The 23,472-nt window shown below is 41.2% G+C and overlaps 2 protein-coding genes across 2 annotated transcripts; both read left to right on the top strand.

Annotated features, from left to right (window-relative positions):
- The first annotated feature begins 7,863 nt into the window (after positions 1-7,863).
- Positions 7,864-13,177, top strand: LOC121404028. Its single transcript, XM_041592541.1, has 2 exons — positions 7,864-8,036; positions 12,764-13,177. Exons 1-2 carry the CDS (start codon positions 7,890-7,892, stop codon positions 13,175-13,177), a joined length of 561 nt encoding a protein of 186 aa, XP_041448475.1. The 5' UTR covers positions 7,864-7,889.
- A 3,965-nt stretch (positions 13,178-17,142) lies between these two features.
- LOC121404027 (zinc finger CCHC domain-containing protein 9-like) lies at positions 17,143-17,831 on the top strand. Its single transcript, XM_041592540.1, has 2 exons — positions 17,143-17,532; positions 17,610-17,831. Exons 1-2 carry the CDS (start codon positions 17,143-17,145, stop codon positions 17,616-17,618), a joined length of 399 nt encoding a protein of 132 aa, XP_041448474.1. The 3' UTR covers positions 17,619-17,831.
- The last annotated feature ends 5,641 nt before the right edge of the window (positions 17,832-23,472 follow it).

Here is a 23,472-nt window from a genome sequence, read left to right as displayed (position 1 = left end):
CATAACGTGTATGGTTGTGGGTGTGGTTATGAATATGTCAAGTGCTTAACGTATACTTAATGCGTATGTAGGTGTAGGGCATTATGGATATGTTACTCCCCCGGCATTTCTTATAAGCCTGTCCTCAGGTTTTCACTTTAGGGTATAGGGAGGGGATTTCCTCTATAACTATTGGGGTACTATTTTCTTCTTCTTCTTTTTCGTCTGCTTCATTAGGTTTTACATATTGAATAGTTATATTTTTAGGTATTTTCTTAAATTTGACAATTAGATACCCAGTTATGCTTATTATAGATAAAATGAACATAATTATTATAACTATCTGCAATATATTATTATATTTTGTTTGTTGTATAATTATTTCTTTTGTCTGTACATAAGACAATGGTTCTAATCTAGTTATGTTATTACTCACATAGACGTTTTGTGTAAAATCTAGCATTGAATTAGTTATTGTGAATTCGTTTAATTGAGTTGAACAATTGTAAATCTTAATTATATTATTACCTTCGATTGTTATTTCCTTGTCTAAACAGTTTTGGTTTAATTTGGATTTTGGAAGGTTCCATGTTAACAATATATTTGGTTCAACGTAATTAATTTGGAAATTCTTAAAAGTTCTTGTGTATGGACATTTAGTGGGTTTTTGCTTTAAAATCCCTTTTATACAATTGTCTTCTATTAGTTGCTTAGTTTCTTTGTTATATATTTTGTCTTCGTAAATATAATATTTATCGAATATTAATTCTCTTAAAATATTATTTTGGTTATCTGGATAAGGCACAATTTTATATATTGGGATATTAGCGATTTCGCTCGGAATATTGGAAATTATATAAATTTCGTTTGTATCAACTTTTAGCCATGTAGAAGTTTTAATATTTAGCAATTTCTCAGAATTTATATGTTTCAGGTAATCTTGTTTTAGTAGTTTTGGGTTAAAATACCAAGTCTAGTTAGTTGCATTCCCATTTCTATATCCTCTATGTATTCAGTGAAATGTTGTAGGTTGAAGATTAAAATTTCTAATTGTTTTCTTCGTTTAATTGGTTTATTATCTCCATTCCATGGTTTACTACTTCTATAACTAAATTTAGTTCGTTTGTTTGGATGCTATGTGTGGCTAGATTTTCTATTCTCTGTTCTAATTCTTTCTTGTCTTCTTGATCTAGTGTGCCAAATAAGTATTTATAGGCGGTACCTACAATATTTATTAGGCCTCTCTTGTTGCGTTTCGCAATTTTTAAGCCATTTATTTCCCTATTTAATTTATCTACTAGGTATTTTACTTGGATTACGTTTTCAAATTTATTAGCCATTACTAGAAGGTTTTGATAGGTTTCTTCAGTTTTTGTTACATTAACTGTTAAGTAATGGTATTCATAGTTAATCGGGAGGTCGATTGATCCCGTTTTAAATATGAGGTATCCGTTTCTGGACTCGATCGGATTTATTTCAATATTTTGTCCTACTGTTGTAAGGACCATTAATGTCATGATGACGATGATTTTAATTATGTTGCCGTTGATCGTTAACTTCTGATTCGATGGGCGGCCTGGAATTATCGTATTTGCTAATATTAATTTTCTTTTTATACCCGTACTCAAAAAAGAGTTAAGGGGTATATTAGATTTGTGGTAAAAGTGGATGTGTGTAACGCAGAGAAGGAAACGTTTCCGACCCCATAAAGTATATATATTCTTGATCAGCATCAATAGCCGAGTCGATATAGCCATGTCTGTCTGTCCGTCTGTCTGTCTGTCTGTCTGTCTGTCTGTCTGTCTCGATGAGCGCCTAGATCTCAGAAACTATAAGAGCTAGGGCAACCAAATTTGGTTTCCAGACTCATGTGATATCCCACTGCTACAAGTGTATTTCAAAATTTCGCCCCGCCCCCTTCCGCCCACACAAAGGACGAAAATCTGTGGCAGACACATTTTTAAAGATACGATAAAACTAAAAACGCATTATCGTAGAGAATGCCCATATCTACCAGACTGCCGAATCTGAATCAGATCGGATCATAATTATAGCCAGAATGAAGAAATTATTTTCAGTCGCTTCCCCTGCCTCCCCTCCCACAAACGACAACGCAACTCATTTTCCTTCTCGCTCGCACACTCTGCCGCGTTCAGTGCGCGAGCAACCCCTAGCGGAGGAGATGTAGAATCTAAATGGTACATGTATAATCTACATGTTAGATGTAGAATATACATAATATATGTAGATGTAGATAACAGATGTAGCAAAAAAATGTAAATCATATGCTCAAAAATGTATATGCTGACTGAGTACGGGTATAAGTAGAGTCGCGTCCCCAGAAGCGACTCGCACGTTCCTTCTCGTTCTTTTTATATTTGTTTTTGTAATGTGTTATCTTTCTTCCCCTATTCTTTTCTTCGTAATGTTTTTCATCTATTTTGGTTATTTCACCCGTCTTTTTGAAAGGGTTAGTTATTTTGGACTTCACTAGAGGTGATTTTCTAAACCTAGTGTCTACTTCAAAGTCGTTACGACTTTGGTTCAACTGGGTGATCTGATTCACCTTGTTCAGTTGAGTGTCGTAGTCTGGACTTCCTGCGTATATGAATATATCTGCTGGTGTTCTGTTGGTAGTATTATGTCGGGTCTTGTGATTATATGTGTATATTATTAGTTCAAATTTGGTATATTTGTTTTCGAGGTCATTCTCACTGGATATGATCCTCAATTTTTCGTTCACTGTTTTATGGAATCTTTCAACGTCTTATATTCCATTTTTACTGGATGTGATTAGGATCTTGACATCTTCCGAGATAAGCCATGCTTGCAATGCTGCGCACATAAAGGTTTGGTTTTTGGTTTCCAACCAGTCACGACTGTTCACTTCTATTAGTGTAGCGAATTTTGAGTATATATCGATACATGATAGGAACTGTTGGTTACCTATCAGATAGAAGTCCATTACGTAACGCTCTCGGATGTTTAAGACTTTCGGTGTTACTTCAAATGACAACTTGGTGTTTCTATGCTCGGTCTTGGCAATATTACACGTTGTGCATTCGTTTATTATGTTTTGTATCAATTTTTGGTGGTCAGGGTAGTAGTGTTTTCCCTTAAACCAATTGATGGTTTTCTCTATTCCAGGGTGAAGTAATTCTTTGTGGTTTTTCATTATCAATTCTTTGAATTCTGCGTAGTTGGGTATGTCTATGAGTTTTGAACTTGATTTCATAACTTTTGTGAAATTGTTTGGGCTGATAATTTCTAAATACGCTTGTTGGAAAATTGGGAAATCAGTCTCGTTATGAACATATAATGCACTCTTTTTGGTACATAGATATTCCTTAATGAGTTCTTTAGCCAAGGTGTTGGTCATTTCCTTGTATGTGATTTTGATAATCAATTTATGGAAATAGTGTTGTGTAGTTACTTTATCTTCATCTCCCTTGATCAACTCAATCTGATCGACCAATCCTAAGAATGACTTGATTTGTTTCGTGGTTTCGGGGATGGGAAACCCTGTGATGGCTATGATCTTGTTAGGATTTGGCACTATTCCTTCGGGTGTCACTATATGACCTAGGAACTCAGTTTCTTTCTTCAGAAACTCACATTTATCCATTTGTAGCTTGAGATTTGCGTCTCTCAGCTTGCCAAAGACTTTTCTTAGAGACAGAAGGTGTTCGTCCAATGAAGTGGAGAAAATTATTATGTCGTCTAAGTACACCAAACAGTCGGTGAAAATTAAGTCTTCCAAAAGATCGTTCATGCATCTTTGGAATGTGGCAGGGGCGTTGGTTAGCCCAAATGGCATTCGAGTATACTCGTAATGACCATGTTTGGTGGAAAAAGCGGTTTTCGCGATCGAGTTAGGTTCCATTGGGATTTGATGGAAACCTTTTGCCAAATCGATTGTGGTGAAGTATTGGCATTTTCCTAATTTGTCTAGGATTTCATCCATTCTGGGAGTTGGAAACTTATCCTTTATGGTTATCTCGTTGAGACCTCTATAGTCTACAACTAACCTGTACTTCTGTTTTCCGGAAGCGTCTATCTTCTTCGGAATCATTGAAATGGGGGAGCAGTAAGGCGATTTCGATTTACGAATTATTCCTTGCTCAATCATTTCTTTGATTTGCTTATTGACTTCTTCGTCATGTATTTGGGCATACTTGTATGGCTTTCGGTATACCGGATCTTCGTGTTGTGTTTGAATCGGATGTTTGACAGTACTTGTGAAGGTCAAATTGTCACCATCTCTGTACTGCACATCGCTGAATTCATACAACACCTTCTTCAATTTTTCTTTCTCTTCATCGTTCAGATGCTCAAGCCTTAGCTCGTGACATTCCCTTTAGTTCATTGTCGATAGCAGAAGTGAAGTATTGATCCCCTTCTGAGGATGAGCTAAGGAACTTCTGTGCGATAATATCTTCTTCCGAAGATGTATCTTTGCACTTATGTGCGGTCTTAACCTCTTCAATTGCTTCTCCACTAATAATGATTGGGAATGTTCTTTCTCCTAACTTTACAGTATTGTCACTGTAATTAATTATGGCTTTGCTAGCCATCAGATATTCTCTTCCTAGAAGGATATCGTAGTTGTCCGAGAAGTTATACAGGTAGAACTTCTGCTCACTGGGACAGACTTTGTTGGGGGGCCTAACTATACTTTTGGTTAACTTAACTGGTCCGTTGATGGTATGGACCTTGAGGTTTTCTATATTTATGGGGGCATTCGGAATGTTTTCTTTTATGATGTTTATTGATGATCCCAATCCACGATACCTCTAAGTATTTTGTTATTTAATTTTATGTTTATATAGGATCCCCCTCGGTTTCTTCCCGAGGCTGTTTGATGAAAATTTACATCCATTTTCATTTGGTCGCTTTGACTTTCCCTAATCCTTTTAGTAGGTTGATTGGGTCTGCTGCCACTAGCTTGGTTCTGATTCATTTGATAATTAGCTGGATTCTGTGCTTGGCCTTTATTCAAGGAGTTACGAAACTCCTGTTGCAATCCAGGATTGTTATTATTGTTTCTAGATGTACCTGAACCAAATGGATTCTGAGCCTGTTGTGTATTATTACTAAAGATTGGGTAATAATTCCCATTATTCTTCTGAGCGGACTGCTGTGGTTTATGCTGATCTTTATTGGTATTCTTATTTTCTATCTTAGCTTCGTATAAGCCTTCTTCTTGAGCGGCTTTCTTAAGTTTAGACAGTGTTGTTATGTCTTTTCGGACTAAGGTCATAAATGTTCTATCGGGGAGTTTACGCGATATTACATCTTTAATTGTGTTATTTAATGCGTTGTGATAGATCAGGGTGTTGGCTGCACTGTTTTCTAATGCTAGCTTATTGGTGACTACAAGGACTTTAGTTTCTAGATCTTCTACAAACTTACGAAGGCTCCCGTTGAATTTGGTGAAATAGATTTGTCGCAGAAGTTCTTCGTAGGGTGTGTGGTCCTTGAATTCGTCTATCAGAGCATTCTTCAGTTCCGTCCAGGTGTTAGGTTGCACCAATTGTGAGAGTCGTTGTGCTTCTTCGATCAGCTGCACTTCAACTGCTCCAAACAGTATTCGTGACTGTCTGGCGTCTTGCGTCGGGTATAGTTCATGTATGTACTCAACGCGTTTAATGAAGGAGCTCAGCTTTCCAGCTGATCCGTCATAGGCTGGCACTTGTCGAATTGACAGTAGTGCTTGATTTAGGTGAATTTCACTAAGGATTGCAGGTGGTAATGCCATTTTGATTTGTAGTTCACTTCACGTGTTTCACTCAATGGATTATTTACTTGTTGATTTATTTAAATCGTTGCTGTTGGTGATTTATATAATCGTTGCGATTTTGGGTTACACAATTATTGTTTTGTTTAACGTTTGTGTTTGGCCTAGTGCTGCGTTGCACCTAGGTTCTTTGGCGGATTCACTTTGTCTAACTTGCTTCGCTAATCACCAGCAATCTAGTCGTTTAGATTGCTTCTAATAGATTAGTACCGGAACAATAACGTTAGTGTTTGTAAATCCTACCGGCTGCGCCAATAAGAATTCCCGAGTTCACAAGTAGGTTTTTAAAAAGATATTTTATTTAACCGAACTTATAAAATAGAACATAGGATATGATAATGAATTCCCCAACTCAATGTTAGAAAGTCTCAAACGGAACTGTCTTCTTGTTCTCGAGTTATTGATCTCGAGACCTCTGTTGGGAAGCTTAAAGCTTATCTCCTTAAGCTTTCGGCTTCGGCTGATATTTCGTCTTCGTGATTGAGTGATGATGGCTTCGGCTGAGAGAGGCGAAGCTTCGGTTGTGAGAGGCGTTGCTTTGGTGAGAGCGGCTGATAAGCGATGCGTTGGCCTATGTGTGGGAGGCTTGGGAGATGCGTCGGCTTAGATGAAACAGGTAGCCGCAGCTGGTGATTGGTGTCAGCTTTCATCTTGAGAACTCACTTGTTTACAAGAGTTCTCCCTTCTATTGGAATGTGGGACTGATTCGGAATTAGTCATAGTGTGGAGTGTGGGAACGAGCTGATAACGTATTGGTCAGCGACGTTCTATTGCATTCCCGAGTTTTGGGTTGCATGGGACTTCCTGTTGATTTCGGTATGGACGAATCATGCGTTGTTTGTTCAGCTGTTGGGGTATCTTCTTATATGTTTATCTTATTTCATATAGATGCGAATACATGGGTGTGGGGTGAGTGCTGGGCATATACATAACGTGTATGGTTGTGGGTGTGGTTATGAATATGTCAAGTGCTTAACGTATACTTAATGCGTATGTAGGTTTAGGGCATTATGGATATGTTACTATATATATGTATATTGTTAGATTGTATTACTATTATTATCGTTAACCTACAATTGTATTTACATTTAATCTTGCACCTTGTATAAAATATCGTAATAAGTTTGGATAGTTCTAGTTCTGCGAACTAGAACTATGTGGAATTAGGTCAGAGAGGGAATATCACTAGTATTGTTAACCCACATAATATCGACTCTTGCACCTTGCGTAAAATATCGTCTTGGTCGTATAAGTATCGATGGACTAAACGAGAGATCGGAGCGAGGGAGACAGAGGCACTTCCTGGCTGAACGAAATTGAGAGGAGTACTAACATTTGACCTGCGGAACAAATCAAAGAATTAAATAAACATCCGTGGATATTCTGCGACAATAACTTCAGAAGTGGGATCGAGACACTTTAAAGTACAAGCCTACATAAGTATAGGATCAGTGGCATCCACGACAATAAGTATTTTCATCATTTCATAAATGGCTGATGAAATGATGAACAAAGAAAAAATTACAGAGTGGCTGCTGGAGAATGAGATAATTTTTCCAGCCAGCGCAACACTAAGACAGCTACGCAAACTTGCCATAAGTGGTGGAATGGAGGAGGTATCTGGAAGTCTGGAGAAATTGGAAATTGAAAACCACCATAACGTTAACATAGAGGGAAAAGTGTCTGAAAGCGATCAGATGGACGATTTAAAAGAAGAAGAAGACTTGCTTGACGCAGCAATTAGGGTGGCTGAGAAGAAGAAGAAACTAGCTGCTCTAATGACAATGGATAATAATGTGACGGACGATATCCGAATGGTTAAGCAGCTTGTTGTCCCATTTTCCGCCAGTGAAAATGATGAAGGCTCCAAATGGATCTTGGATTTTGAACGGATGTGCAGAGGCGTGAACGAAAGCAACCATTTTCGACTTCGCTGTGTGCGAATGTTGATGAAAGCGGGAACCGAGGCGGACTAGTTCATGCGTGTCGACAAATCGAAGACTTACGATGAGTTTAAAGAAAACTTCCTGAAACTTTTGGTCGCAGTAATTCAACTGCTGATGTGGTACTGCTCTTGAAGTAAACCACTTTCAATCCAGGGAAGAACTCCGTAATGGGATACATTCTTCTGATGGAAGAAATTGCTATGCGTGCCGACATCGAAGAAAAATTAACGGTTCAGTTTATCATTGATGGTTTTCGCGATCGTTCTACCAGTATCGCCTTATTGTATTCAGCGACGACCATTGGAAAACTTAAGGAGCTGGCCCGTCAATACGAGGCTTTAAGGAAGAGTACCCAGACGACTTTCAAGCGCTCTGAGATGAGTGCATCAGGACCTGACCAGAACCAGGTGCGCTGCTATAATTGTTCAGCGCATGGACATTACGCTTCATCGTGTCCCGCACCTCTGCGGAAGAAGGGATCGTGCTTCCAGTGTGGGTCCGTGGGTCCATACAGCCAGCAACCAGCCGATGATGGACGACGGAGAGCAGCACAATATGTTTGTTCCTATTATGAATCAGGTAGGGGTATATTTTTACACTGATATAAAACGCAGGTATCATATTAAATTTCTTTCTGCCATGTTGGACACCGGTAGCGCTATTAATTTGATGCAGCGTGCGGCGATGCCTTATGTAAATTTTGATGATGTACTAAGACCAACTGAGTATTGTGGAGTAAATGGTTCAAGAATAAGCACTTTTGGAAAAATAGTTGTTAAAGTAAATTTTCATAACATAGAGAAAGAACTCATATTTTACGTTGTACCCAATAATTATGTATCTAGTAATGTCCTTCTGGGGCGTAGTTTCCTTGAACATTATGGAATTGATTTTTGAAAATACAATTGAAAATTTAAAACGAGTAATGCAAGTCAGTATGGAAAATAGAATATTAGTGAACAGTGACAGTGACTTAATAGGAAATAGAATATTAGTGAACAGTGACAGTGACTTAATAGGAAATAGAATATTAGTGAACAGTGACAGTGACTTAATAGGAAATAGAATATTAGTGAACAGTGACAGGGACTTAATAGAAAACAGAACTGTAGAAATTAGTGACAGTGACTTAATTGAAAAAAGAGTATTAGTAAACATTGACAGTGAAATTGAAAATAAAATATTGGTAAACATTGACGGCGACCCAATTGAAAACATAGTATTGACAAATATAAATAATGAGTTGAGATTATCAGATAGCAATAACAATGATTTAGTGAAGGATGGAAATGATGATAAGATTAGTAACCAGTTAAATTTAAAAAGTAGTGACTATTTTTTAAAAGATAATGAGCATATGGCAAAGGAAACATTAGGAATATCTGACATAGATATACTATATATATATAGTATTGATATAACAAATGAAGATGACTGCTTCAATATAGACCCGAGGCGGAGTGATGAAGAACGTAGTAAATTCATTGAAGTGATCAAATTTAACTATTCAGATTTAAGTAATATCCCAGCAATTCAGCATAATTATGAAATGAATCTAAAACTGAAGACAGAAGAACCTGTACGCTCCGTTCCAAGAAGACTTTCATACCAAGAGAAAAAAGAAGTAGATGCCCAAATAGATGAATTATTGAAAAGAGGCTTTATAAGAGAAAGTAACTCGCCCTATACTTCTGCAATAGTATTAGTTAAGAAAAAATCAGGAGAAAAAAGAATGTGTGTAGATTACAGGCAGCTTAATAAGATATGCATTCGTGATGGATATCCGTTGCCTCTAATAGATGACTGTTTAGAGAGATTGGAAGGGAATAAAATTTTTACAATTTTAGATTTGAAACACGGATATCACCAGGTAAAAGTATCAGAGAATTCGGTGCAATATACAAGTTTTGTCATTCCTAGTGGTCAGTATGAATATACAAGAATGCCCTTCGGACTTATGAATTCACCAGCAGTATTTATGAGATTTATTAATTTTATCTTGCAACCATTAATTCGCGAAGGTAATGTAGTAGTTTATATGGACGATATTGCTATAGGTTCCAAAACGTTAAATGATCACCTCATAACAGTAGGTAGAGTATTAAGAATTCTCCCTGAATATCGATTAGAAATTAAGATTAGTAAATGTCAATTTGGTTATGAAAGTATCGAATTCTTAGGATATACACTTAGTGGAAAAGGAATAAGCCCAAACTGCGAGCACACAGCAACAATTAAGAATCTTCCGTTGCCAAAGGATCGCCATGAAATGCAAAAGTGTTTAGGATTATTCTCCTATTTTAGGCGTTTTATTCCGGCGTACTCAAAAATAGCAAAACCATTACGGAACTTACGAAACCAGGGGCTAAGTTTGAACTTCAAGACAAGTGCATACAAATTTTTGAATATCTGCGAGAGAAACTAATTTCGTTCCCAGTATTGGCTCTTTATAATCCAAATCGAGAAACAGAGCTGCATTGTGATGTAAGTAGTGAAGGTTTTGGTGGAATTTTGTTGCTGAAACAAAATGATGATAAGTTTCACCCAACGGCATTTTTTTCACAGAGACCGACCAAACTAGAAGCACGATATGAAAGTTTCAAGCTCGAAACATTAGCAGTGATTTATTCATTAAGGAAGTTTAGAATCTATTTAGAAGGAATTCCGTTCAAAATTATAACGGATTGTAACGCAGTAGTCTTATGTTTAGGAAAAGGACGCCTTAATTCAAGTATTGCCAGATGGGCCATGGAGTTAGCTAATTATAATTACACTCTGAAACATCGCAGTGGAAAATATATGGCCCATGTTGACACGCTTAGTAGATATCCTTCAGCGCTTAATCAAGATTTTGAATATGAGCCAGTAGTTACAATTCATGAAAGTGATAACAAAGACCGAATAGTTTCCGTAATTGACATTGATGACATTAGTCTTCAGCTTCAGATAACACAAAACAGAGACAACTATATAGAGAAATCGAAAGAACAATTGGAACATGGACCTGTTAAGAAATTTTCTTTGAGTGATGGAATTGTGTATAGATAAAATGAGAATGATGTCGAATTATTTTATGTCCCAGCTGAAATGGAAACGCACATAATCAGAAGAGTTCACGAGAAGTTATGTCATTTAGGAACTGAAAAATGTATGAAAGAAATCCTAAGGCACTATTGGTTTCCGAATATGAGATTTAAAATTGATTCATTTATAGGAAACTGCTTAAATTGCATAATGTTTTCAGTGCCCACACACGCAAACAACCGAACACTTCACAATATTCCTAAGCGACCAATCCCATTTGATACATTACACGTAGATCATTTTGGACCACTTCCCGCTATTATATCAAAGAAAAAGCATGTGCTAGTCATCATTGACGCGTTTACGAAATTTGTAAAATTGTTTTCTGTAAATACGACAAGCACGAAAGAAGTCAACAGTTGTTTTTTAAAGTATTTTCAATTCTATAGTCGTCCACGTAGAATTATAAGTGATAGAGGATCATGTTTTACATCATTAGAATTTAGTAAATTTCTGTTAGAAAATAATATAGAACATGTGAAAGTAGCAACTGCGTCACCTCAAGCGAATGGTCAGGTAGAACGGGTGAACAGAACCATAAAAGCTATGTTGGCCAAAATAACTGAGCCAATAAATCACGAAGATTGGAGTAAACTCTTGATAAAGGCAGAATTTGCAATTAACAACTCAGTGCACTCGACCACGAAAGAATTGCCCACAGTTTTGTTATTTGGAGTTTAGCAAAGGGGTTGTAATATTGACGCGTTGACAGAATATTTAGATGACAAGCAAGACCAACCGCAAGGTGATTTAGAATCAATACGTAAGAAATCTTTAGATAAAATTGAGCATAGTCAGCAGAAGAGTGAAGAGTATTTTGAAAGGAAGCACAAAAACCACATTGAGTTCTTAGAGGGAGATTTCGTTGTAATGAGAAACATTGACACCACAATCGGTAGAAATAAAAAATGTGTTCCAAAATACAGGGGTCCGTACATCGTCAGGAAGGTATTGCCGAATGTTAAACGACATTGAAAATTGCCAGATAAGTCAAATCCCGTATGACGGTGTTGTAGAGGCATGCCGGTTGAGGAAATGGGCCGATTGGCCTAATCAGTGTGAAAATAACTCCAACCTAAGTAGTTAACATATTATATATATACACATATAATTACAATTAACCTTAATTACAAACTCACGATCGAGGACGATCTAATTGTCAGGATGGCCGAGCTGTTAGATTGTATTACTATTATTAACGTTATGAACGTTAACCTACAATTGTTTTTACATTTCATCTTGCACCTTGTATAAAATATCGTAATAAGTTTCGATAGTTCTAGTTCTGCGAACTAGAACTATGTGGAATTAGGTCAGAGAGGGAATATCACTAGTATTGTTAACCCACATAATATCGACTCTTGCACCTTGCGTAAAATATCGTCTTGGTCGTATAAGTATCGATGGACTAAACGAGAGATCGGAGCGAGGGAGACAGAGTCACTTCCTGGCTGAACGAAATTGAGAGGAGTACTAACATTTGACCTGCGGAACAAATCAAAGAATTAAATAAACATCCGTGGATATTCTGCGACAATAATATGTATGTACAGTGCGCACTTTCGGGACATTCTGTATAACTAACGCATATTTTGGGGAAATTTGCATTATTTGGGGACTGTGCTCAAAATGTTTGGGTATTGTTTAGAGTGAGGACGGCGCTGGCGGGGCAACAGCTCTGTGGGCATTCCAGCCACACCAATGTTAGCAATCCAGCTACGCAAGCTGTTGCCCTCGCTCTCGCGCTCACGCTTAGGAGCTTTTTTCACCCGGTGACGCGCTCTCGAGCGCATATTCACCACGCTTGCGCTCCCGCCCACGCTCACGCTCCCGCTCTCGCCTCCGACAGCCCTCGGCAGCTTGAGTACCACCGAGCCAATTAATGCGCTTCTTCACCCACAAGCAAACGGCCGGTTTTGCACGCGAGACATACATACATACCATTGGAAAACTTAAGGAGCTGGCCCGTCAATACGAGGCTTTAAGGAAGAGTACCCAGACGACTTTCAAGCGCTCTGAGATGAGTGCATCAGGACCTGACCAGAACCAGGTGCGCTGCTATAATTGTTCAGCGCATGGACATTACGCTTCATCGTGTCCCGCACCTCTGCGGGAGAAGGGATCGTGCTTCCAGTGTGGGTCCATGCAGCACAAGGTGAAGGATTGCCAACAGAAGCCTGTGCCAACTCAACGATCCGTGAATACAGCCAGCAACCAGCCGATGATGGACGACGGAGAGCAGCACAATATGTTTGTTCCTATTATGAATCAGGTAGGGGTATATTTTTACACTGATATAAAACGCAGGTATCATATTAAATTTCTTTCTGCCATGTTGGCAGCGTGCGGCGATGCCTTATGTAAATTTTGATGATGTACTAAGACCAACTGAGTATTGTGGAGTAAATGGTTCAAGAATAAGCACTTTTGGAAAAATAGTTGTTAAAGTAAATTTTCATAACATAGAGAAAGAACTCATATTTTACGTTGTACCCAATAATTATGTATCTAGTAATGTCCTTCTGGGGCGTAGTTTCCTTGAACATTATGGAATTGATTTTTGAAAATACAATTGAAAATTTAAAACGAGTAATGCAAGTCAGTATGGAAAATAGAATATTAGTGAACAGTGACAGTGACTTAATAGGAAATAGAATATTAGTGAACAGTGACAGTGACTTAATAGGAAATAGAATATTAGTGAACAGTGACAGTGACTTAATAGGAAATAGAATATTAGTGAACAGTGACAGTGACTTAATAGGAAATAGAATATTAGTGAACAGTGACAGGGACTTAATAGAAAACAGAACTGTAGAAATTAGTGACAGTGACTTAATTGAAAAAAGAGTATTAGTAAACATTGACAGTGAAATTGAAAATAAAATATTGGTAAACATTGACGGCGACCCAATTGAAAACATAGTATTGACAAATATAAATAATGAGTTGAGATTATCAGATAGCAATAACAATGATTTAGTGAAGGATGGAAATGATGATAAGATTAGTGACCAGTTAAATTTAAAAAGTAGTGACTATTTTTTAAAAGATAATGAGCATATGGCAAAGGAAACATTAGGAATATCTGACATAGATATACTATATATATATAGTATTGATATAACAAATGAAGATGACTGCTTCAATATAGACCCGAGGCGGAGTGATGAAGAACGTAGTAAATTCATTGAAGTGATCAAATTTAACTATTCAGATTTAAGTAATATCCCAGCAATTCAGCATAATTATGAAATGAATCTAAAACTGAAGACAGAAGAACCTGTACGCTCCGTTCCAAGAAGACTTTCATACCAAGAGAAAAAAGAAGTAGATGCCCAAATAGATGAATTATTGAAAAGAGGCTTTATAAGAGAAAGTAACTCGCCCTATACTTCTGCAATAGTATTAGTTAAGAAAAAATCAGGAGAAAAAATAATGTGTGTAGATTACAGGCAGCTTAATAAGATATGCATTCGTGATGGATATCCGTTGCCTCTAATAGATGACTGTTTAGAGAGATTGGAAGGGAATAAAATTTTTACAATTTTAGATTTGAAACACGGATATCACCAGGTAAAAGTATCAGAGAATTCGGTGCAATATACAAGTTTTGTCATTCCTAGTGGTCAGTATGAATATACAAGAATGCCCTTCGGACTTATGAATTCACCAGCAGTATTTATGAGATTTATTAATTTTATCTTGCAACCATTAATTCGCGAAGGTAATGTAGTAGTTTATATGGACGATATTGCTATAGGTTCCAAAACGTTAAATGATCACCTCATAACAGTAGGTAGAGTATTAAGAATTCTCCCTGAATATCGATTAGAAATTAAGATTAGTAAATGTCAATTTGGTTATGAAAGTATCGAATTCTTAGGATATACACTTAGTGGAAAAGGAATAAGCCCAAACTGCGAGCACACAGCAACAATTAAGAATCTTCCGTTGCCAAAGGATCGCCATGAAATGCAAAAGTGTTTAGGATTATTCTCCTATTTTAGGCGTTTTATTCCGGCGTACTCAAAAATAGCAAAACCATTACAGGAACTTACGAAACCAGGGGCTAAGTTTGAACTTCAAGACAAGTGCATACAAATTTTTGAATATCTGCGAGAGAAACTAATTTCGTTCCCAGTATTGGCTCTTTATAATCCAAATCGAGAAACAGAGCTGCATTGTGATGCAAGTAGTGAAGGTTTTGGTGGAATTTTGTTGCAGAAACAAAATGATGATAAGTTTCACCCAACGGCATTTTTTTCACAGAGACCGACCAAACTAGAAGCAAGATATGAAAGTTTCAAGCTCGAAACATTAGCAGTGATTTATTCATTAAGGAAGTTTAGAATCTATTTAGAAGGAATTCCGTTCAAAATTATAACGGATTGTAACGCAGTAGTCTTATGTTTAGGAAAAGGACGCCTTAATTCAAGTATTGCCAGATGGGCCATGGAGTTAGCTAATTATAATTACACTCTGAAACATCGCAGTGGAAAATATATGGCCCATGTTGACACGCTTAGTAGATATCCTTCAGCGCTTAATCAAGATTTTGAATATGAGCCAGTAGTTACAATTCATGAAAGTGATAACAAAGACCGAATAGTTTCCGTAATTGACATTGATGACATTAGTCTTCAGCTTCAGATAACACAAAACAGAGACAACTATATAGAGAAATCGAAAGAACAATTGGAACATGGACCTGTTAAGAAATTTTCTTTGAGTGATGGAATTGTGTATAGATAAAATGAGAATGATGTCGAATTATTTTATGTCCCAGCTGAAATGGAAACGCACATAATCAGAAGAGTTCACGAGAAGTTATGTCATTTAGGAACTGAAAAATGTATGAAAGAAATCCTAAGGCACTATTGGTTTCCGAATATGAGATTTAAAATTGATTCATTTATAGGAAACTGCTTAAATTGCATAATGTTTTCAGTGCCCACACACGCAAACAACCGAACACTTCACAATATTCCTAAGCGACCAATCCCATTTGATACATTACACGTAGATCATTTTGGACCACTTCCCGCTATTATATCAAAGAAAAAGCATGTGCTAGTCATCATTGACGCGTTTACGAAATTTGTAAAATTGTTTTCTGTAAATACGACAAGCACGAAAGAAGTCAACAGTTGTTTTTTAAAGTATTTTCAATTCTATAGTCGTCCACGTAGAATTATAAGTGATAGAGGATCATGTTTTACATCATTAGAATTTAGTAAATTTCTGTTAGAAAATAATATAGAACATGTGAAAGTAGCAACTACGTCACCTCAAGCGAATGGTCAGGTAGAACGGGTGAACAGAACCATAAAAGCTATGTTGGCCAAAATAACTGAGCCAATAAATCACGAAGATTGGAGTAAACTCTTGATAAAGGCAGAATTTGCAATTAACAACTCAGTGCACTCGACCACGAAAGAATTGCCCACAGTTTTGTTATTTGGAGTTCAGCAAAGGGGTTGTAATATTGACGCGTTGACAGAATATTTAGATGACAAGCAAGACCAACCGAAAGGTGATTTAGAATCAATACGTAAGAAATCTTTAGATAAAATTGAGCATAGTCAGCAGAAGAGTGAAGAGTATTTTGAAAGGAAGCACAAAAACCACATTGAGTTCTTAGAGGGAGATTTCGTTGTAATGAGAAACATTGACACCACAATCGGTACAAATAAAAAATGTGTTCCAAAATACATCGTCAGGAAGGTATTGCCGAATGTTAAACGACATTGAAAATTGCCAGATAAGTCAAATCCCGTATGACGGTGTTGTAGAGGCATGCCGGTTGAGGAAATGGGCCGATTGGCCTAATCAGTGTGAAAATAACTCCAACCTAAGTAGTTAACATTTTATATATATACACATATAATTACAATTAACCTTAATTACAAACTCACGATCGAGGACTAACATTTGACCTGCGGAACAAATCAAAGAATTAAATAAACATCCGTGGATATTCTGCGACAATAATATGTATGTACAGTGCGCACTTTCGGGACATTCTGTATAACTAACGCATATTTTGGGGAAATTTGCATTATTTGGGGACTGTGCTCAAAATGTTTGGGTATTGTTTAGAGTGAGGACGGCGCTGGCGGGGCAACAGCTCTGTGGGCATTCCAGCCACACCAATGTTAGCAATCCAGCTACGCAAGCTGTTGCCCTCGCTCTCGCGCTCACGCTTAGGAGCTTTTTTCACCCGGTGACGCGCTCTCGAGCGCATATTCACCACGCTTGCGCTCCCGCCCACGCTCACGCTCCCGCTCTCGCCTCCGACAGCCCTCGGCAGCTTGAGTACCACCGAGCCAATTAATGCGCTTCTTCACCCACAAGCAAACGGCCGGTTTTGCACGCGAGACATACATACATACCATTGGAAAACTTAAGGAGCTGGCCCGTCAATACGAGGCTTTAAGGAAGAGTACCCAGACGACTTTCAAGCGCTCTGAGATGAGTGCATCAGGACCTGACCAGAACCAGGTGCGCTGCTATAATTGTTCAGCGCATGGACATTACGCTTCATCGTGTCCCGCACCTCTGCGGGAGAAGGGATCGTGCTTCCAGTGTGGGTCCATGCAGCACAAGGTGAAGGATTGCCAACAGAAGCCTGTGCCAACTCAACGATCCGTGAATACAGCCAGCAACCAGCCGATGATGGACGACGGAGAGCAGCACAATATGTTTGTTCCTATTATGAATCAGGTAGGGGTATATTTTTACACTGATATAAAACGCAGGTATCATATTAAATTTCTTTCTGCCATGTTGGACACCGGTAGCGCTATTAATTTGATGCAGCGTGCGGCGATGCCTTATGTAAATTTTGATGATGTACTAAGACCAACTGAGTATTGTGGAGTAAATGGTTCAAGAATAAGCACTTTTGGAAAAATAGTTGTTAAAGTAAATTTTCATAACATAGAGAAAGAACTCATATTTTACGTTGTACCCAATAATTATGTATCTAGTAATGTCCTTCTGGGGCGTAGTTTCCTTGAACATTATGGAATAAAATGGGCGTTCTCTGTAACGCTATCGGTCCGTAGCGCAGCTTGTCGCGCGGGCGGTGCCAGTGCTGTGTCTTCGCACAGGCTAGTTGGATTGGGTGCTGGAGCTGGTCATCTCGCAGGCTGATGGGGTGCTGGCGCTGGTCATCTCTTTCCGTTTCGGCAACACCCATATGCAAGTGTAGTTGCACGTCGGGCTGTAGAGTGGTCCTTGGCAGTCTCCAGGGCACTTCTTTTGTTGTTTTGGTATGGCTCTGGGGGCAGGACGGTGATTAACAAGTTGTCTATTTTGTTTTTGTGTTGTGGCACAGGGTGAGCTTTTACTTTTTAATAGCGACTCGAGGTGTTCGAGTTCGCTCTGTAACTTCACTGCGACTTCCCACTTCGGGGGATTGTCGTTTTTATACCGAAGTTTAACGATATCAGACTTTCTCTTTCTGATCCGTTCTTTTAAACCACTTCTTCTGGGTTTAAGTTTAATTTGGGTGCTCATCCCTGTACTCACTCAGATATTTCTTTGCTGTTTCTGTCCTTATTATACCAGTTGGGCCAGTTGTTCATCACTGTCCTTGTTGTTCCAGTTGTTCCAGTTGTTCATCATTGTATTTATGCAGCAGCAACACCATAGCACGGAACACAATAATGCAATCACACAATTTAACTGTTCCTTTGGCATGGCCACAGCTTTTAATATGATTTGATTAAGTTGTTTTAATCGAGCAGTGTCGAATTTGTCACGGTCGCCATGTTATGTTGAAGCTCAGCGAAGTCATACCGCATCGGTTGGTGGCTTAATTCAGAATGTTTATTAAATATCTTTTTGTTCTTATCCTAGGGTACAATCGTTCTTATGTATAACGGAGAGCGAGAGTTCTCCCATGCATTATATGAAAAGAGTACCACCGCATAAGTATTAGTGCGCGTGGTCTCTGCCTGAGTCTAATGGAAATGAAAGATCAGCATTAAGGGGCTTTTGAGAGTGAGACCCATCGCCCATGTGTTAGGGCGTTTGGGTTCTGCCTGAGTTCGGGTAAATGCCTGCTCAGCAGTTTTGGTAGCTGTCCGATCTGCGTTCAAGTCTTAGATCGTTGCTGTGCAAAAGGAATGTGTAACATAAACATAAGTTGTTTATGTCACTGCTCATATGTATATATGTATTTATATATATAACAGAGTGTTACATATGTACATGCATGGGTTCACTACATCGCTCTAAATTGGTTGAACTCGATCGACAACCCGACGGGTAGGATCGCTCGCTGGACATTGGAGCTCCAACAATACAGGTTTGACATACACTACCGTCGTGGAAGTCAGAACATCGTGGCCGACACACTCTCGCGACAGCTCTTGCAAACTTTGCAGCGCATGGAAGAGGAAAGGAACACCTGCCCCTGGCTGCAAAGATTATACAAACGGATCCAGGAGCAGCCCGAAAAGTACCCCGAATTCCTCGTGGAGAATAACCAACTGTACAAGCAAGCGAGCACCCGATTTATCGAGGAGGACCAAATCCAGTGGAAACTATGCGTCGCAAAAGATCACCGCCGACGCGTGTTAGAGGAGTGCCGCGACCACCCGACAGCTGGACACCTGGGAATCCGGAAGACGGCAACCCGATTGACCCAACGGTATTACTGGCCTGGAGTCTATCGGGATGTAGCCCGATATGTCAAGAGGTGTACCAGCTGCCAACAACTCAAGGTGAGCCAACATAAATCCGGCCAGACAGATGCATACCCGATAGTCCCAGTTACCACGTCGGCCCTCTTCCCCGATCGAAGCATGGCAACACGATTTTGTTGGTATTCTTTGATGCATTCAGCAAACGGGTGGAACTGGGGCCGCTGCGCAAAGCCACCACAGCGCAGTTGGAAAAGGCTTTCCGGTAACGAATCCTGAGTCGCTTCAGAGTCCCCAGAAGGTTCGTCTGCGACAACGGGACACAATTCACCAGTCGCTCCTTCCGGGATTTCTGTAAACTCGCCGGCATGGAATTGGAGCATACGGCTCCATACACACCTCAGCAAAACCCAACCGAGCGGGCCAATCGGGCAATCAAAACCATGATCGCCGAATACATCGACGGCGACCAACGAACGTGGGACGACCTCCTCCCAGAACTCAGCTTGGCCATCAACAGCAGCGTCTCTGACACCACAGGATTCGGCCCAGCGCTTATCGTACTCGGCCGAGAGATTAACCGGGGCTCTCTACGAGGACTATTTACTATTACTATTTCTTTCCCTAGTCTAAGCCTTATTATCTATTGTTACCTTTTTATAGACATAAGCAGTTAACCGATATATAATTCATAAGTAAGCTAGACTATACATTGGTCAGTGGGAACGTTGGCCACTGGGGGAGCATTCAGGTACCATCACTATTAACCAGGAACCAGCACTAAGAACCAGCACCGGAACCAGCACCAAGAAGACGAAAGAGAACCAACACCGAGCGAACGAAAAGGGAACATACGCTTAAGAGAGCGAGAGGCGGACCTAAGAGAACGGAGCTGGCCGTCGGAAGAAAGAGAGCGCTAGCCGAGCATAGCTGGCACGCGTCAGAAAATATGAGTGAGAGAGCCAACGACCCACGATAGGATCCCTGGTCCTATTGCGCCGACATCACCTGTCAAAAGAAGCAGAAAACTTCGCCGCAAAGCTGGCACTCAAATACGACTGGCCGTATTCCGGTAATTAAATTTCTCTCCTCAACTATAGTCCGACTTCAGCAACAATCAGGGCGACAGCGAAGGATCGCTGGGTTGGCTGACCTCAAGGTCTTCCACGACAACAGCGACGAGGAAGACCCCGGCGACATAAAATTAAGGCTGACAGGTTCTAACACCCCCAGGTTTCTCCCCATAGGCATATGACCATGAACGCAGAAAAAGCGACAGACGCCCAGCCACTAGAAGCACATGATGGTAACGAAGGACATCCTAGTGACGCGTCGTCACCGGCAACACCCCGTCCGCCCCCAATCCGAGGACTGCTCCTCCGAAGGAGACGTCCTGGTCAGGCCCATGAAGCCACGGGTACTGGTAGACTACGACACCGACATGACATGGGTACCCGGAACCGCCGCCATCGACGCCCCCTCCACACCACAACACCTGAAAAGTCCAAAAGGTGCCTCACGGATACCTCTCACGCCCCGGGTCGATATGAGTGATGCCGACAGATACTTCGACGGACCGCGGTCCAGCGGTGGGAGCAAGGCCCGCTGGAAGGAAGCACGGAGAGTGAGGAAGAATTCCTATACGACGGACGGTTCGGCAAGGCCAATCATCGAGCGCCCCTACTGCACGACGTAGCAGTCCTAAATAAGCGACTGGAGGCCGAAAGGCCAACGAGGCAGTACTCGGACATCAGCGACGAGAAAACACCCCAGTCCGAGCTTCCGAGTGACCCAAAAGCTCCGACCTACTACAGTCAGCGCCGTTGGACCTGGCCACCGCGAAGCCTGGGTCCCAGAACACGGCAGGAGCTCCAGGGACTTCATGGATGAAGGCCATCCAAGCATTTGCAGGACGTGCGCAACCGTGAGCTGGCCAAGGCGGGCAACGAACACGAAAGCAGCAGCGAGGCGGTAGGGTCGGAGGACGACAGCGAGGAAGAGCCAGAAGCTCTGAGCAGCGAGTCCGAAGAACGGAAATCCGGAGTCAGCGAGGTCGACTCATCGTCCCAAGCAAGCTTCGAGCCACGGACACCTTTCTACTCACCAACGGGAGGGCAGTCACCAGACCCGTTGAGCAGCGAGTCTCGGTCAGGCACGGCGTCCCCCGAGCCCCGAGGAGATCGACGTCGACGAGCCCGACGATGTCGCCCATCTGCAGCAGCCTATAGAAATACTCATCCCAGAGTTGCCCACAGTAACCCGAGGACCCGGACCGAAGGATTCGAACCACCAGGAAGCCACGGCCGAACGACAACCCAGAGACGACAACTACGAGTACCACTCGGCCAAAGGATTCCGAGATTCGCAACCCGGAAGGGAAGAAATCTCTAGCCGACGGACATTCGGACGCATTAGCTTTCATTGAACGGCTAGAAGATGTAGGGAAATCTTATGGATCAGGTAACCATTGCTGGGCTACCCTTGTCAGCGACCCTCGACACAGGGGCGACTCGCTCATACGTCAGCCAGCGAACAGTGCCGGAGCTCAGCACGGAAGGAAGAATACGGAACGTAAGGACGCGGGTCCGCCTGTCCGACCGGACTATGAAGGAGGTGACCCAAGCAGTAACAGTCAAAGTAACTCCCCCTCCTTGCAGGATTGCAAAAACTTTGGAAGCAACGGACGAGGGCGCACATCGGCGCTGTACGCTGAAGATGAAGGCGGCGGTGCCGCAGAGGAGCCAGATGTGTGCCGAGACTCGGGAAGGTGGAGTAACGTGTGGTGGCTCCGGTTACACACCTTACACCGAACACCGCTTCGGCAATCCTGGCCGGAGTGTCGGTGAGCCAGGCAATTGGTGCAGTAGCTGAAGTGGAGGACAGCTTGGAGCCTCCTTTCGGAATCCAGGATGGATTTCAGAGCAAACTCGGCATTGGTACGACTTAATACCCCGGGAACGTCTGCTCTCCACGGTTCGGTCGAAACGGGATCGAGTAACCATATCTGATTGTGGAAGGCAAGGGCGAAATGAAAAAATCGAAGAAGCATTAGAAGTGAGCTTTGAACGGATGACGGGCACATTTGGGACATTGGAAGCTACTCTGTAAATTCGACAAGAAAAGGATGCGACTTGATGGCTCGCAGTATTGGAAACGGGACCAGTGAGCACCCAACCAAAAATGGTTTCTTGGCCGAGAAGGGAGCCACATATGTTGGGCTTTAAGCCGCTTAACATGACCGATGGTAGGATATCGGCTCCAATCAAATTCCGCGGGCGCGGAAATTTTTCCCAAGGTGGCAAATATTAATAATTGCCGTGCCTAGAAGGACAGAGCTTGTGCCGGAGGCGAAATACGTCTGAACGTTAGGATGAGGTTCGGAAGAGCTTGAATCTTCTGCGGAAGGTACTGGTCGATTGACGTCTGGCCAAGCTGTGGAATTGGGTACGGATGTGGAATGTGACTCGCTGGAAGCTGGATTGCCACGATGCAGAAGCGTGTGGTGTCGTCCTCCACAAGTGTTGCAATTGTGGGAGCTTGAGCAGTTGCGAAGCTGATGGCCTCTTGCGAAGCAATTTAAGCAGAGCTGCTTTTGCTTTATGCAGCTGGAGCGAACATCAACGGTCATTTGTAGGAAATGAGGACATAGTCGGATTGGGTGATTCTCCTTGGAACATAGATCACATGTGCTCTTACTCGGATTCACGTGGCTTTGGAACGAGTTCGCTGTCCTTGGAACAGGAGTGCCTTGGGAACGGAACGGATTGGACTGGCTTTGGGAGTCGATTTCCTTCCAGGACGGCACTTCCTTTTTGTCCGTTACGGACGCTTCCCATACCGCCTGGCTCAACTTGAAGGAGGAAGGATTTCTCGATCCTCGTCAGTCATCACTGCGGAGCAGGCCTTGTACTCGGCCTCGACGTCCGTCCACATGCTGAGGATTTGGCCTCGACGGACCTCGGACAGAGAGGCGGATGGGGCGGCGGTGATGCTCTCTGCCAAGTGCGACAGT

Source organism: Drosophila obscura, unplaced genomic scaffold, assembly GCF_018151105.1.
Source record: "Drosophila obscura isolate BZ-5 IFL unplaced genomic scaffold, ASM1815110v1 contig_180, whole genome shotgun sequence".
Classification (NCBI taxonomy): Eukaryota; Metazoa; Arthropoda; class Insecta; order Diptera; family Drosophilidae; genus Drosophila; species Drosophila obscura.
This window is presented reverse-complemented; position numbering and strand designations above follow the sequence as displayed.

Excerpts from the sequence above, each read along its gene's own strand:
- LOC121404028 (XM_041592541.1), top strand. The coding sequence starts at position 7,890 with ATGGGATACATTCTTCTGATGGAAGAAATTGCTATGCGTGCCGACATC. Across the intron at positions 8,037-12,763 it reads CGACCATTGGAAAACTTAAG|GAGCTGGCCCGTCAATACGA; the intron begins GAGCTGGCCCGT and ends GGAAAACTTAAG.
- LOC121404027 (XM_041592540.1), top strand. The coding sequence starts at position 17,143 with ATGCGCTTCTTCACCCACAAGCAAACGGCCGGTTTTGCACGCGAGACA.